The sequence below is a fragment of the Pseudonaja textilis genome, chromosome 1, assembly GCF_049901715.1.
Source record: "Pseudonaja textilis isolate UNSWEBS1 chromosome 1, rPseTex1.2, whole genome shotgun sequence".
Lineage (NCBI taxonomy): Eukaryota > Metazoa > Chordata > Lepidosauria > Squamata > Elapidae > Pseudonaja > Pseudonaja textilis.
The window spans coordinates 18,597,150-18,612,587 of record NC_141990.1 but is presented as its reverse complement, the minus strand read 5'-3'; the positions used below and the strand labels follow the sequence as shown (position 1 = coordinate 18,612,587).

Sequence of the window (15,438 nt, the reverse complement as noted above, 5' to 3'; positions counted from 1 at the left end):
ATGACCACTCTGTCAAAGGTGCTTTTTCAAAAGGCAACTAGACTTTGTTTTTGGGTTGTTGTTGAGTTTTTTTGAAGATGTTTTGCTTCCCATCCAAGATGTTCTTCAAAACCTTCTTCAGAAGCTTCTTGGATGAGAAATGAAGTGTCTTCAAGGAAAAAAGCGAAGTCCAGTTGCCTTTTGAAAAAGCGTCTGTGGGATAATATGACTGAGAATCTCCATGGTGTGTACAATTTCCTTCCTTCCTCCCTCCATCCCTCCCTCCCCCCTTTCCTCTCTCTTTCTCTCTCTCTTACCCCACACATTCACCCCCTACACACACAAACACAGAGAAATAGTTATATAACACAATTAAATGTACACCCTTCTGAGTGAAGACTAAAGTTTCCTGTCAAAATTTCAGTCATTAGGAGTCAGTGTCAACACACTTACACTGTCTCTACCTTGGATTCCAGTTTTGTCATACAATATTGTCATATTTACATTTAGATTTTATTTGATTTGTCAATTGCTTACAAGATACAGGTATAAGAATAAATATAGTTTTGAATACATGAGATAGATACTTATAAGAAAAATAAAAAAACAATAGGACGGGGATGGTAGGCTCAATTGGTGCGCTTATGCACGCCCCCTACAGACCTCTTAGGAAGGGGGTGAGGTCAAAGAAAAAAAGCCTTTGAACATTCCAGTTAATATTTGGTTGTGCTATTAATCCTCTGTTTCAAACAATGTATCCCTCTCCCTTTCCTTCCCATTGGTTTTCCTCTGGTTGGTTGCCTGTCAGGTCTGGATCTGGATCTCATAAGAAGAGGAGGCACAGGTGAGGGCAAACGCTGTAGCTTTCTCCCCCTTCTGTTTTTCACTGCTTTGCATTCCAAGGCTAGCACCCCTTTCCTTTCTTTGTACATAGAAGTTAACTCTGGCCCTAATCAAGCCTGATTCCTGGTGATTACATGGAAGAACCATATATTCTTGGCAATAACACCAGGAAGATTAGCCAGTGCCTTCCTCTTTGAGGCTTTTTCACTCTGCTGGTATCCTGTTCAAGTGTTGACCAGCTTTAATCCTGTTTAGTTTTTGAATTTAGCCAAGGTCAAGTATATGCTACTGTCTGCTTTATAGCGAGTAAGATAGACAATAAATTGACTTGCAGTTTGAAGAAAATATTAATTTAAACTTAATTATTTGACCCTTTTTCCTGTGATGGGCTTAAAAACAGCCTGGCATATTCATACAGATTGTTTTGAAATGGGCTAGAGACTATAGCAAAGATAGCTTTATAACTGTAAGCAGTGCTATGCTGATAAGTGTATAACAACCAATTCTGCCAGCTCCATGTCTGGGGATATGCAGTTCACTAGGTGTCCTAGCTCAGCTCTACTTTCAACCAACCACCTTGCAAAATTCCCCAAAATTCAATAATTGGCTCTCGTGAACAGACACAAGCCAGCACTAGCACACCACTGGCTGTGGGTCAGCTATCATATTGAGTGAAAAGTTGAAAAGCTTGGTAGCAGTGAGAAAACTGCTTCACTTGGCAGAAATACCTCTTCAGGTGATGTGATAGCAACTCATCAAGAAATATGATCTTGATATCCCAATAAAAAATCCAGAGTAATATAGCTCCACAGCAACCTAACCATAATAGAATAATTGCATGCCACATATTGTACCCACACAGCCTTCCCTGACACTACCCACATCCCCTTTCATTTTAGTAATATAAAAGGTCTGCATATGCAGAGCAAAAAGAAGTGAGGTTTCATAAGGGTTGGGATTAGGATAAAAATAAGATGGGAGAGGGGAGATGGGGGCATTTGTTAAATGAAGAAAAAGAAGATGCCAGGGCGGTGAGACTATCTGCAAATTACTTAATAGGCCCAACCAAGAGGCTGTTCCTTCTCTTTGTTTTACCCCACGGGTGCTCTCTCTTCTTTCTTCCTCCTTCTCCTGAACATTTTGTTTCCTGTTCTCTTGTAGATCCAGAAGTCCCAAGAGCAAAAGGAAAGAAAAAAATAAAGACAGAAAAAGGTGAGTTTTCAATTGTCAGTCTGCAATGCTTATGAATTTCTAAAGCTAGAGAGCAGATAGGGTAGGATGTTGGAATCTATAAAACACATCTGGTTGGTGTGATATAAAGCTGGTGTCTTTTTCCCATTTAATAAAAACATTCCTTCCTGTGGAAAGTAGAAGGAAGTGAAAATGCCACACTTAAGATGCATAGTCTCTGATGTAAGGGAAGTGCTTCATCCAAGAAGAGGCACTCTTTCCTATATATCAGAAAGGAGGAAAATGCTTCTTTTAAGACAGCCTTTAAAATCATGTAATTTTAATATTTTTTTAATGAACCTCTAATTTAAATAATTTTAATTCATCAATAATTTCTTTTTCTTCCTGTTGGCTTGTTGCTTGTGTTGGCTGCAAGTACATAGCATTAACAGATGTAGCAGTGCTGATATTGATACTGGAATAGACCTTAATGGAAGTTGTCAAATCACAAAAGGGAGTGAGATCAACACATGAAACATGGCAAGAAAATGCTGAAAAATCTCCTTCTAAGCATTTCAGTCTCTGCTTCAAACTATTGCTTTAGAAAGCATCTTTCTAACATTGCCAGATAATCTACCTGTGATAGTGTTACATCCCACTGGCAGTGATCTATGAAGCAGAATTAAGAGGGAGGAATTCATCAGAAGGTGGAATAAATGCTATCACTTGATTTTACATAGAGTGGGTAGAAGGTGATTAATTTGGGGCACTTGCCTTGTTGACCAGGCCTGAATTCATCATAGTTTGCCCACAAGGGAATTTCCTGTGTATTGTTCACATTACTTACAGGAGAGCCAGCTTGGGGTATTGGTTATGATTGTTAGTGTTTGGGGATAAACCCCTGAGCTGAGTGCACAGCAGCAGTCAAGCCAGGCAGCCAAATGAGAGAGAGGCTGGGCCCAGGAGTATACACACACTTGAGACAAATACACTGTTTGTGGTTTAAATAGGTATTTAATTCATACAGAGATTAAGAATAGTCATTCAGTCCATATGTCAGTATCCAGTTTATCAATCCAGTTATCAAGTCCATTTACAGTAAATAGAATGTTCTTATCTGCTTGTAAATCTTCTTCTTAAGATACCTTTCTCTCAAGTACTAACGCTGAATCCACAGCTCACCAGTAAACAGTCCTTGTGTTCAGGTGAAATGGTATCTGGCACAGTAGCCTCCAAGGTAAGCAGATAGACTTTCTAGAACAGTAGGCAGCAGACCAGGAACAGTAACCAGGTGCATGCAGAAGCCGGACTCAAACAGTTGCATCCAGAAGCCGGGGCTATTACGTTTCCCCTCCTACCTATATGGCTGCCTGCAACCGCACCCACAATGACATTGCAGTTTCTTGTGCTTAAAGCTACATAGCACTTAATCCTAGGTTTACATATTTATTCAACCCAAACCAGTTGGAGTATTCATATACCCAACAATGATATCAGGCTAGAAACTCAGCCCTAGGAAGAAGTTGGGAAGGGAAAACCAGCTCTGAAAACCTTACCAAGAAAACTGCTGGAACTTGCAGTTGCCAAGTTACTTATAGAATCATCACTTTCCTGATTCAGAATTCATTTGCTAGCGTGGGATTATTAACGTATTAAATATATAAGGCCACCTGTGTTCCTTGCAACTCTGGAAAATGAAAACAATGTTAAAACAATTTAAATGTATGAACAACAAAAATTGGGAATTACTCCCTAATACATTTGCAGTGAGCAAATTAGGAAAAGCTGGATTATCTGCCACAATAAATCTCCATTTCTCTTTTAAAAGATCAAATAGAGCAGGAGTCCTGAAAAGCACCGACATGAGCTCCAGGTTGCTTATCCCTGATTAAAGTAATAACTTCTGAATAACTGAGATAAAGATTGTTGATAAATTTTGTGGAGTTGAAGGGAATTAAAATTGAGTTGGGGGTGGAGAGATCATTCTGAACATTTTGCTTTTTCTTCCAGAGAGCTGAATCTGATTTAACCCTCCCATACCTGTGGGAAAGTTTTTAATTCAGAATAGGCAATGCATGATTTCTTGCACATTAACGTTACTTTTTGATCCTGTGTCTAGCAAATTTTCTCCCTTGATTTACAGTAGAAACCTATACATATCAGAAATACTTTTAGATTTACAACCTGGGAAGCATGTAGAGAGCTCTTATTTAAAAGATTTGTATGCCTGCCCATCTTAAACAAGGCAGCTCCCAACAGCAGTAAAACCCAATACATATAAAAACATACCAAAACCAAAACCAAACCCTGGTGCTATAATCATCGTTTTAGGAAACTGCACAGCCAGCTCCAACATTTCATTCCATTTATTCTATTCTATCCCAGCTCCCGGGTAAAAAGCCAGGTCTGGGTAAAATGCCAAAGGTTAAAAGAGTGGAGACCTGCCAAATTGTCAGGGGGGAGATGTTTTGTAATGTAAGGGCAGTTACTTACAAAAACCTTGTTTACAAGATAATGGGCTGTGTCAAGACAATTGTTTTTCAAAATAGACTCAGGCTGGGTTCTTGAAAGACTCTTAATCAGATCAGTTGCACAATTTGGTTAGGTTTATTTATTTGTCAAACATGTACAAGATATAAGTATGAATATAAACAAGAACAAAGAAAGTAAATACAGATAAATGGGGACAGTAAGACAAGGACAGTAGGCACACTGGTGTGCTTATGCACGGCCCTTTTTAAGGACCTCTTAAGAATGGGGTGAGGTCCATAGTAGATAGGTTGAGGTTGAAGCTGTGAGGGGTTGAGGCTGTAACAATGGAGTTGGGTAGGGTGTTCTAGGCATTCCTTTTGTATGACTTAGCTTTAGAATAGAGTAGAGTAGAGTAGAGTAGAGTAGAGTAGAGTAGAGTAGAGTAGAATAGAATAGAATAGAATAGAATAGAATAGAATAGAATAGAATAGAATAGAATAGAATACTTTATTGGCCAAATGTGATTGGACACACAAGGAATTTGTCTTGGTGTAAATACTTGGTGTAAATTACTGTATGAACCCAGCAAGTTTGGTTAATTCATGGATCACTGGATTCAGCAAACCCGTGTGTGTGTGTGTGTGTGTGTGTACACATAGCTTCTAAGGATGACAAGAAACATCAATGATAGTGCAGCAAAGTCTCCAGAAGAAGCAAGGGTGAAATTGATTTAAAAAAAATACCGATAGCTTGGGAAAATTCTTTGAAAAAAGGTAAATTTTCAAATCCAGGTTTGGTACACTGTCATAAGGAGGCTCAGGCTGTTGTCCCTCCTGCTTTCTGGCTGGCTGAGGACCTTGAAGAGAATCTGACTCTGAATTTTTTTCCCCTCTCTTCTAGTTCAGAAGCCTCTGAATAAAAGTCCAATGTCTTTGTAGGTTTTGCTGTTGAATATTGTGTTTTCTTTGTACCTTCTTTTCTGTTCTAACATTTAAAGATCCATATTTTCATAAGAGTTTCATTACAAACATTTAAATATTTTCCATTAAAATGTCTGTGAAAACAGCAAGTTGATAAGAATCAGAAATGGAGCGCCCCGGTTAATATCCAGAGAGTCCCCAGATTGAAATGAATAAAGAAAAAACCCACACAATCTGAATCTTGCACACCTGCCAAATCTCCCAGTATCTCAGGGCATTCCTATAAGATCATATGAAATTTTAGGGTGAGAGGGCTAAGAGCTCTTGTAATATTTTGAACATAGAATGAGATTGCCCAGTGACATCCAATTTTAAACAGTTTGTTCTGACCAAGGCTTCTCTGACCGTAATTACACACATGCTTATTTTAAGAACAAGTCTTGTTTTATTGCAATTCTGGGAATTATTTTCATTCTCAGTTGATAATGAATCTCAAACAGTCCCTCGAGATAAGCACCCATCTTTCTTCCCTGTGAAGTGCTGCCAATAATAGAAGTGTCCAATGAGCTAGAAAAAAAACCACCGAAGTACAAAAGCTTCAAGAATGAATCTGAACCGAATGAACGACTTTGCTTCCTGCAAAGGTTTCATCATCTTTGCCTGTCCTTTATACCTTGTGGGAGGGGCAATCACCTCGCAGCCTTACTCCCAAGTTGCCCCTTTTGTTTCAACTGCTCTTGCCTTCTAGCAGCTCTGCGCACATGCGCACTAGGAACAGGCTCCCCTGGGCCCTCTGCTTCGCTGTTGCCAGACTCTGGAGGCTCCGGAGGCAGCACCCTACTCCCAGATGGTCCTGGCCCCATCTCTGCATTGGACGCAAGACCCTCGTCCAAGTCCTCTCCAGACTCCCGGACTGGTCCCTGTTCTTCCCCACTGTCCAATTACGCTGCTGTCTGCACAGGCTGCCAGCGAACCACAACACAGTTTGCCTTTCCCTGCAATAAGACAACAACATCAGCAGCAATACTTGACAGGGCAGGTTTGATTGATTGATTGATTGATCATTTGATATGTTGGTTAATTATATGCAATCAAGCTGTTTTTGATTCGTAGCACAGCATAACTGGATTTTATCGATGACAATCTATCCTTAACTTGGTCGTTCAAGTCTTTGCACCCATCAGCATTGTTATTGAGTCCTTGCTGCTGGTCATCCTCTTCTTTTCTTCCCTTCCACCTTTCCCACCACTGCAGTGAAAACCAGAGAGTTAGCCAACAGCACTTGAGGGGCAGAATAATCCATAATTTCGAGTGCAACCTTGCTAATCCCATGAGAGAGTATCCGATCACTGTTTTCTGTTTAGCTACCTTATGCTCCAGCTTCTCACTGCCTTCTTACAGATCTCACAGTGAACTGTCTCCTCGTCGCTCCCACAGACATAGCAGTTGTAGTTCTCGGAGCCTTTCCATTTCCTCGGAATACAGTGACTGCAAATCCACAGGCAGGTAAGCTGTGGTTGAGTCTGATATGGCACATTTTTAGTGGACATACTATATTATTTATGATTTCATTTAGTCAATTTCTAAGGCTGTCTAATCCTCAAATAATTCAAGGCGATGCACAATAAAAACTAAAAATGGTAGCAAAGAATACAAAAACTCAACATTGCAGTAGGTTCACACATTGCTATGGTTCTGAGTCTGCTCGATGACCCAGGTTTTTTTTCCTTCCAGTTTTCTTTTAAAGGGCAGGAGCATGAAAGAGGAATGCTACTAAATAGAGTTCATTTTATTCAAGGCAGACCCTGAAAATCCTTCCTAACTTTAACTAAATCTGTACCAGAACACATATGTCTAAAGAACTGGAAATGAAATTTGACACAAACTGTTCTGCAACGTTGAATTAAAATATGGGTGCTGTTCAGTTAGAGTGCTGAGCTATAATATTAACATTATTTGGTAAAAGTGTGTCAGCAATTAGGAGAGCACTGGATTGAAATCTTGTAAATGTGGCTGTTTGAAGATAATACCTAATGCAGTAATTCCCATATAAGGAAGACATTAGACTGAGAAAACTGGCCTTAAATACCATGGTACGGAGAATAATGTACTATTTTCTGTACAGCTTTTCCACAAGTAGGCTTCCTCTGATTCAGGGGTAGGCAGTGGAAGACCTAGGCTGGCATGCAGACTCCTCCAAATATTCTCCCCCACCCCCTTTTGGCAACCTGTGGAGTGGCTTGTAACTCTGATTTAATAAGAGCAATGAGGCTTTCCATCAGCTGAGAAAGGTAATATATAAAAAGCATAAACTCCAAAATAAGATTAATGCAGTTGATTTTTTTTAAATCCCAAACCCATCCCCTCACACATGTGTACTCAGAGGAAAAAGAAAAATCACAGCCCAACCACAAAAGCCACATTGTGCATCCCCGACTTGTTGTGATAAGCAGCAGCCTTCCTTCTGCTATCTGCCTTCAGTATGACTTACAAGGATAGACAGTTCCTTTGCCTTCCCTTCTGTCTACAGATTGAGCCCCAAATACAGAGAGGATGGTCAAAGGGCCAGCAGCCACAGATCCAGCCACAGCCCATCCTCCTCTTGCACTGGCCACAGCCGATCAGCCACGCCTCATCAAAATGGGCACAAGGGCAGTGCCCAGAATGGTCGCCATAGCCATGGTGCCCTGTCGGAGAAGAAACAGGAGGTACGGATGCTTCTGTTTTTACCATGATTTGAGCCTCACCTATTCCTCCTTTCCAAAGCAGCCTTGTCCCCTCCTTTCACTCCTCCCTTGCTCTCTTTTGGACACTTTGCTCAGGATATGATGGATGGCAAAGACTCTGTTGATTCAGAGTAAGATTCCCCCAAACCATTATTCTGCTATGATAATTACAATCCAGCTATCTATATCCAAGCAACTTCATATACCTGTGCAATATGAAGGGGCAAAAAAATGAAACCATGGGGAGAAATGATCCGTTTCTCAGGTTTTTAGTTAAGATTAGGAATGAGGGGAAAAGTTTGCTGGCAAATCTTTTCAGTTCAAAAAGCTGGGGTGTTGTAAGTGTAAAACATTCTAAATCCCGTTTTTCTTTCTCTCTTTCTCTCTCTCTTGTGCACACAAATACACACACAAAATGCCCACCTTTATCACCCTCTTTCACGGCCTGTTCATGATTACTAGCAATTATAGAGATTGTTAACTTTTATCCACAAGCCCCTTCAAGGATAGGAACATTCCTTAAATCAGCAAGAAAGAGCATATTATTTGTTTACAGAAGTTCCCCAGAGGCAGTCTGTAACTGCTTGAACTCCTCAAAAGCTACTGAGTATTTCTCAAACTTGGCCACTTGAAGATATGTGGATTTCAATTCCTATAAATCCCCAGTAACCACAGATCATCCTTCTGTAACCTCTAAATTTATTGAATTACAACTCATAAAATTTCATTGTTAAGTAGCCAAAAACAGGAAGTTGTCATTCACCATCTTTGGAGGGTGGCAGGATGAGAAAGAAAGTCCATTTAGGACAGATAATGCTGAATTCAATGAAGTGTATAAGGCACCTTCCTATTTTGAAGGTATTATTCACATTGACTTGTTCTTTTGATGTCAAACATAGCTGGGTGTTAATCAAAATCTCTAGTGACAGGGCAGTGGTTTCTGTCACTGTTGTGACATTTTAATAGTAATAATACTTATGATAATAAATTAAACACTAAAGAATTGTTACTGGGAAAAACAAGGAGCACAATCATCTGTACTGTGAATAGGAAGATGATTCATTCTTGATCGTATACCCTCTTTTCTAAAAGGTCAATGAAAGGAACAATTCTCCATGACACTTACCCACAGCTTCCTGGGACAGTTGCTTGTTTGTTGGTGGGCCTTTCTGAAGGAACAAGAGTGGCAAAATCTGGGGGTGGAGTTAAAAGTAGGATAAGCCTAGAATCCGTATATAGCCACAAGTAAACTATGCCCAACCTCCCTTGAATTTATTTTTATTTATTTATTTTTGTCAATTGTTTACAAAATAATAGGTATAAGTAAAAACATAGTTATGAATACATGGATACATATATAATTCCGTTGATTCTTATCTAACCCCAAGCAGGTGTTAATCATTAATTGAAAAGATTCTTATGCATTAGTGTGATTAGCAATAAATCAGTTTAATTGGATCTTCATAGGTGGACCTAATCTCAAATTCAAATAACTTCCATTTCAGTCATTAACCAAAAGTGGACCTAATCTTTTGCCTCTGACATTAATCTTCTCAAATCAATGGAATTCAAAGGAGGATGGACTTAGTTCATTTGTGGTTATGTAGGGATTCTACGCAGATCTCTCTTTTAACTCCACCCACAGGTTCTGCTACTCCTTCTCCTACATTGTCATAAGAATATCATCTAAACCCAACCCAGACATAATTGGAAATAAGTAATAAATTTGCTCTTGTCTCACATCAAAAAATTCAAAGGACTATTATAAAACCATTGATAGTCAAGTAGTATCCACTTTTTTTTTCATCTTCATGGTCGCCTCTGGTCCAAATATCTCATAAATGCTCTGAAAACTTTGAAAACCAATTTTGCAAAAGATGGTTACAAGAAACGTGATGTTTTTCAGTTATGCTTTATTTTTTTAAAATTCTTCAACAATTGGAAATATGTAATGGAAAGAGGATATACAAATCACTTGAAAGAATATTAATAAATATAAAAATCTTGTTTGTCTCTATTAATGGCATTGCTGGTTGTTCATTCCTTATATTGTAACATATCTGTCATTCTGAGGGAAAAGAAAATAATCTGCCACAGGAATAGAAAATCTGTAGCCTTTCAACTATTGTTGAATTCTAATCCCACCAACCCTATCTAATATGATCAGTGGCCAACAGATTCCCAGCTATTTGCTTTCTGCAAAGAATCTTATGACAGAAGACACAGTTTGCATACATGCAAACGTATTATATTCTCAGGAAGCCTTTGATATAAATTAGATTGGGAGGCAATAACAGGCCCAGAATCAGCTAATGTGTTTCATGGCAGAACTCAATGAGTGATTGATTACTGAAGTGATCCAGTGTTGAAGTGAACCGGCAGTAAAATTTCAGGCACCATAGAGATGGAAGGAAAGGCCATCACATTTTCAGGATGACACAGAGCACTTGGAACAAGTCTTAGCTCAGTTGATCTCAGATGCCTTACAAATGAAGGCAAATATATGTGTCCCCTCAGATGTCTTAGCTCAAATTTTGGATGAAAAGCTGCTTATTCATTGTCAATCTCTTACTTGAAAACTTGTTTTGACCCAACTCTGGCTAATGAGATTGTTGCATTGGATTGCACTACTGTTCTATTTGAAAAAGCTGAGGTTCTGACCTTAGGGACAGAGTCAGGCATGACATGATTTTCTGTTGCCTGTCTCTTCAAGAGGCATTTAGCTGTATTGAGCCATATGTACTGAGACCTCATTTCTGGCTGAGGGATGTTCAGGCTTTGGGCTGATCAAAACCACTGGTGCATCATGCTCCAGCATGGAATCCATTACCTAAAAACAGAGTTCCTGATCCTCCTAATTGTTAATGGTTTATTAATGCAAGCCCCTGCAAGTCATCTTCATAGAGAATTCAATAGGGCTCTCTATTTCTCCTCAGCTTACCCATTCTTTTTTCTTGATCATAAACCTTACCCCCATTTTGTGTCTCAGATATATCACATCCACTTTCTGACACATTTGCTTGTTGTTATTCTTATCATTTTTATTTTTCTTCTTTCCATATACAAAACATACATGCATGTACACATAAACACAAAGTACTGTATTTATTCCATTACTCGTTTCAATTTTATGCTCTTTGCTTTTAAAATAATGCTTTAAAGCATAGTGTGACTTGTATGCCCTGAGATTTGGATCAGTTAGAGAACAAAATGGGCTTTGAAACCTCAATAGGGGCCACCTGATTTTACTATCTGCCTGAATCCCTATTCCAGCATCGGTTTCATTGGACCAGCTATTTTTTTCCTCCAATATCAGCTGCGATTGGGCAATCAATTAACTATTAATGCAGAGATCCAAGATAATGGCTTAATTTCAGAAGAAATAACCAATAAATATCAGGATGAATCCAAGTTAGTGAAACTGGCTTAAATCCTAATATGTAATCTATTAATATGCTTCACATCTCTGAAATTTGGGAAATGTTTATTTAAAAGAGTTTTTTTTATAAAAAAAAAACTAGTTTTAAAGATTCCAAAACAAAGCCCTTCTTGTCCTGCTTCATATTTTCCTGTTTTAAACATCAGTGGCCAATGACTTTCTAAAAGTCTTTGTTTTTATTTTTTATCTGAAACACTGCTTTTTTTTAGCCCCCAATCTGAAATGTGACATTATAAAGCTTGATTTCTTACTCAGTAGAAACAGGAAAGGGGACTAGAGGGACTTTTATTTCATTCTGATTTCTGCCACTTTGTAATGTACAGAAATGCAAACCGTTAGCTTTTTCTTTTTTCTCTATTGTCATATATATATATATATATATATATATATATATATATATATATATATATATACATACATACATACATACATATACATATATGTATATATGAATCTAGAAATGTGTGTGTGTGTGTATATATACACATGTATGTATGTTACTCTAGAACCCTCCAGCCAATTAAGAAATTCACAGATATCTTTCTTTACTTATTTATGACTCTTAATCATTTTGGTCCCTTAGATTTCATGTTTAAAAGGGAAGACAATTACATACATTGTTAAAACACATATGTTCAATTAAACTTTACTTAAATTGTAACTTTTGCCAAATGGAAAGATCTGTTAAGCTGTTCCAGAGATTCTTTTAAGATAAAAGGCAGATTTGAAAAAGTTAGAAGAAAATCAAAAACTTTTGAATCCAAATATATTTTAATAAAATTATCAGGAAAAATCAGAATCCGGATTATCTTCCTTCACCTGATCATTAGGCTAATTATAAGATTCCCTATCCTGATCTCTGGTTTTAGAGACACAAATTAGGAATTCTTTTGCCCCTAAACCAGAGAGACATATACTGATATTCCAAACAATCATAATAACAATGTTGAATTTAATTTTTATTAAGGTAACATTAAGCAAAATCAAACTTAGTTTTTGTTCTGCCCAGTCCTCTCTTTATCCTAGCTCCACCCACTTTATAAAATGTAACCCACAACACAACATTAAAGATTGCAAGCTGCCTGTGCCCTGAATTACTACCTCCACATTCAGTATAATTCCAAACACCAGCTACTGGAGAATAGGAGTTAGGATGGACTGTAGCCATAGGTAGAAAAGGGTGGAGGTAGGTGAGGAAAATTCCCGCACCCCCTGCCCCCCGTATTATGATACAAGTGCCATCCTTTATCCATCCTTGGTACAATACCAACTTCTCTGAGCTGATATCTTTGGTAGGTTTTCATAAAGATTTTATAAAATAAAATCAGCAGTATCCTCACCTATCCCCAAATCATCCAATTCTCTCTGCAAAACCAATTAAAACACCTTGAGAGGTAGATACAGGACTAAAACTCTATTAAACTCAAAGAGACACTGACTTCCCTTATAAAGAGATTCTTTCAATGTTCATGTCAACTTTTTACACTTGTGGGCCTCCTTTACAACTCTTTCGGTCCATACACTACCCTCCCATTTCTCACTGTGCCTCCCCCTCTCCTCCCCCCTTATATCTTTCCCTCATGGTCACCTTATATAATGCCTCCATCTTTTGAGGGAAGTCACTTTTGGCCTATTCCCCATTACAAAGAAAACCTTAAATCTTGACATTTTCTGCTTTCATTTTCTGCTTTTCTTGCATGCTGTTGGGACTTTTTGTTTACTTTAAAATTTTTAAATGTTACATAGTAACTTTTTAAAATTTTATTTCCCAATGGCTGTGCTTTTTAGACAATTGATAAATATGCCGATATATAGATAGCAAAACATATGTTTACCTTGATGGATCAAAAAGAAAAAAAGAAAAGCTGAGTCAAAAGAAAACTCAGAGCAAAGCAAAGGGGTCTGAAGTACATTACTAAAGAGTCATTGTCTTTTTCCCATTTTGCCCTCCAAATGTGGAGATTATTGTTTCTTTTTTTATTATTGCATTCCTGATCAAACAGAAGGTAGGTATTTTTCTCCCTCCGCACGTTCACTTCTACAGATCAGCCTGTTGAAAAGCACCGTAGTTTGATTAAATGTTATTTTTCTGTCTTTCTATTTCTCTCTCTCTCTGTATCTCTTTCATTCTTTCTCTCCTTCTTTCTCTCTCCTTACGCTTGTCTCTTTTTGGTGGCTCTGTACAATTTTCATTGTATTTTTTTAAAAACAGCTACAAAATCATGCTTTTCTTTTCCCCGTGTTTTTTCTTTCTTTTTTCTTTTTAAAAAATGTTATATTGTTAGAATGCATTTCTGTGTGTTTTCAGCTCTTCGATCTTGTGTTTGTTTTCATAAATGGTATAATTATGTCAGCTGATTTGATTTCCTCTGTGTGGTTTAAATATGATTTTTAATACGGCTGATAAAAATAAGTCATGTAATGATCCCCATTAAAGAATCTTTAAATAGAGGGACTATCCATAGAATCCTCAGCATTGTGTTTATGTACTTGTTTAGTAGTTACTGAGTTTGCAGAAGCTGTGAAAAAGTTAATTCCAAATATACAGTAGTAATCACAATTTTGTATACTGTACACAATTCAGAAACATAAAGCTATTTACACCAAAGCATCAGTTTCAAGTGAAGCAAGAATAACTTTAACAACCTTAATAATCTTAAAATATCGCCTAGACAGAGATTGATAATGAATTACAATACAGGTAGTCCTTGTTTAGTGACCACAATTGGCAGTGACAACTGAAGTCACTAAGGGAAATCATGAGTATGTTTTTCCTTTGTTCTAATGACTGGGAAGGTTGCAAATGTGAGGATTGATCATAAAATTACTTTTTTGTCACCATCATAACTGCAGATGGTTGTTAAATAAGGTAGTTGCTAAATGAGGACTGACTGTATACATTTTTCAGTTTGCCACAAACATTTATTTGTATTTAAAATGGTGGCTCTTGATGAGGTTCCAAGTTGGGCTAGACTTCATAGGATATCACTTCATGGAAAGTTGAAAGAAGTTAAAAACTAGAAGAATAAGATAAATGTCAGTGTATGACTAGAATAACGCAGTTTTGGAGTGACTCCATTGACTAGATCTGGCTTTGATACAACTTTTCAGGAATGTTTACCACAAAATAAGCCTTCAGATGCCATTTTTCTTCTTGGGAAGTCATTGTCAAACAGAAAAGCAGCTTCTCTGATGGTTTGCTCTCCCACTCCTTCCTATGTGGCCAGTCTAGGAAATCATCCTTCCTTCCCTCAACTCCTCTCCACTTTGTCCCATATATTTTGAATTATCTTAAGAAAAGGGACATGATTAGCTCTAAAACATACAAAGTTTTTTAAAAATAGCCTCAAAAATAGTGGAAAGGATAGCCAGCACTAAAAGTTTTTGACCTTCTCTGAACTTTAAACGCTTCTCATTCAGCAAAATAACACATTATAAAGGCCCATAATCAATAAGGATTTGGATTGTTTTGGCCTTTCTATGTTCATTCCATAGCCAATTACCTCAAAGATTACTTAAAATTATATCCATGTTTCTCCTCCTGTAAAGTTTACTTGGTCATCCTTTTGTATACTCAGGTTTTTCTCCGCCTTAGCTTTGCTTAGGGATAAAGCAGCCTTCCCCAACCTAATGTCCTCTGGATTTAGCTTTGGTGGAAGCCCAACATATCTGGAGGGTACTGGATTGGGAAAGATTAAGGTAAGGCAACTGGTGGGATTTGTCCTCAAATCTACTCCAAAGCACAATCCCCTATCCTCTTTGCTATATACCCTTTTGCCCCCTATGTTCTGATATCTGAACAAAGATTCCTCAATCCCTTATCCTCAGGTGTATGAACAGTAACCCTATAGGGTTCTTCCCAAGTTATTCAAGGCTGACAAACATTTGC

At 37.9% G+C, this 15,438-nt stretch overlaps 1 protein-coding gene across 3 annotated transcripts in view; it reads left to right on the top strand.

Moving 5' to 3' along the window:
- SRRM3 (serine/arginine repetitive matrix 3) overlaps positions 1–15,438 on the top strand; it is a 191,172-nt gene that overhangs the window by 149,624 nt on the left and 26,110 nt on the right. For 2 of the 3 annotated variants that reach the window (XM_087927089.1, XM_087927084.1), the window contains 4 exons: positions 788–823; positions 1,984–2,034; positions 6,786–6,890; positions 7,915–8,092. In XM_087927089.1, coding sequence (XP_087783215.1) covers positions 788–823; positions 1,984–2,034; positions 6,786–6,890; positions 7,915–8,092 — 370 coding nt within the window. The remainder of the gene's footprint in view (positions 1–787; positions 824–1,983; positions 2,035–6,785; positions 6,891–7,914; positions 8,093–15,438) is intronic. The other variant, XM_087927100.1, reaches the window with a different exon arrangement.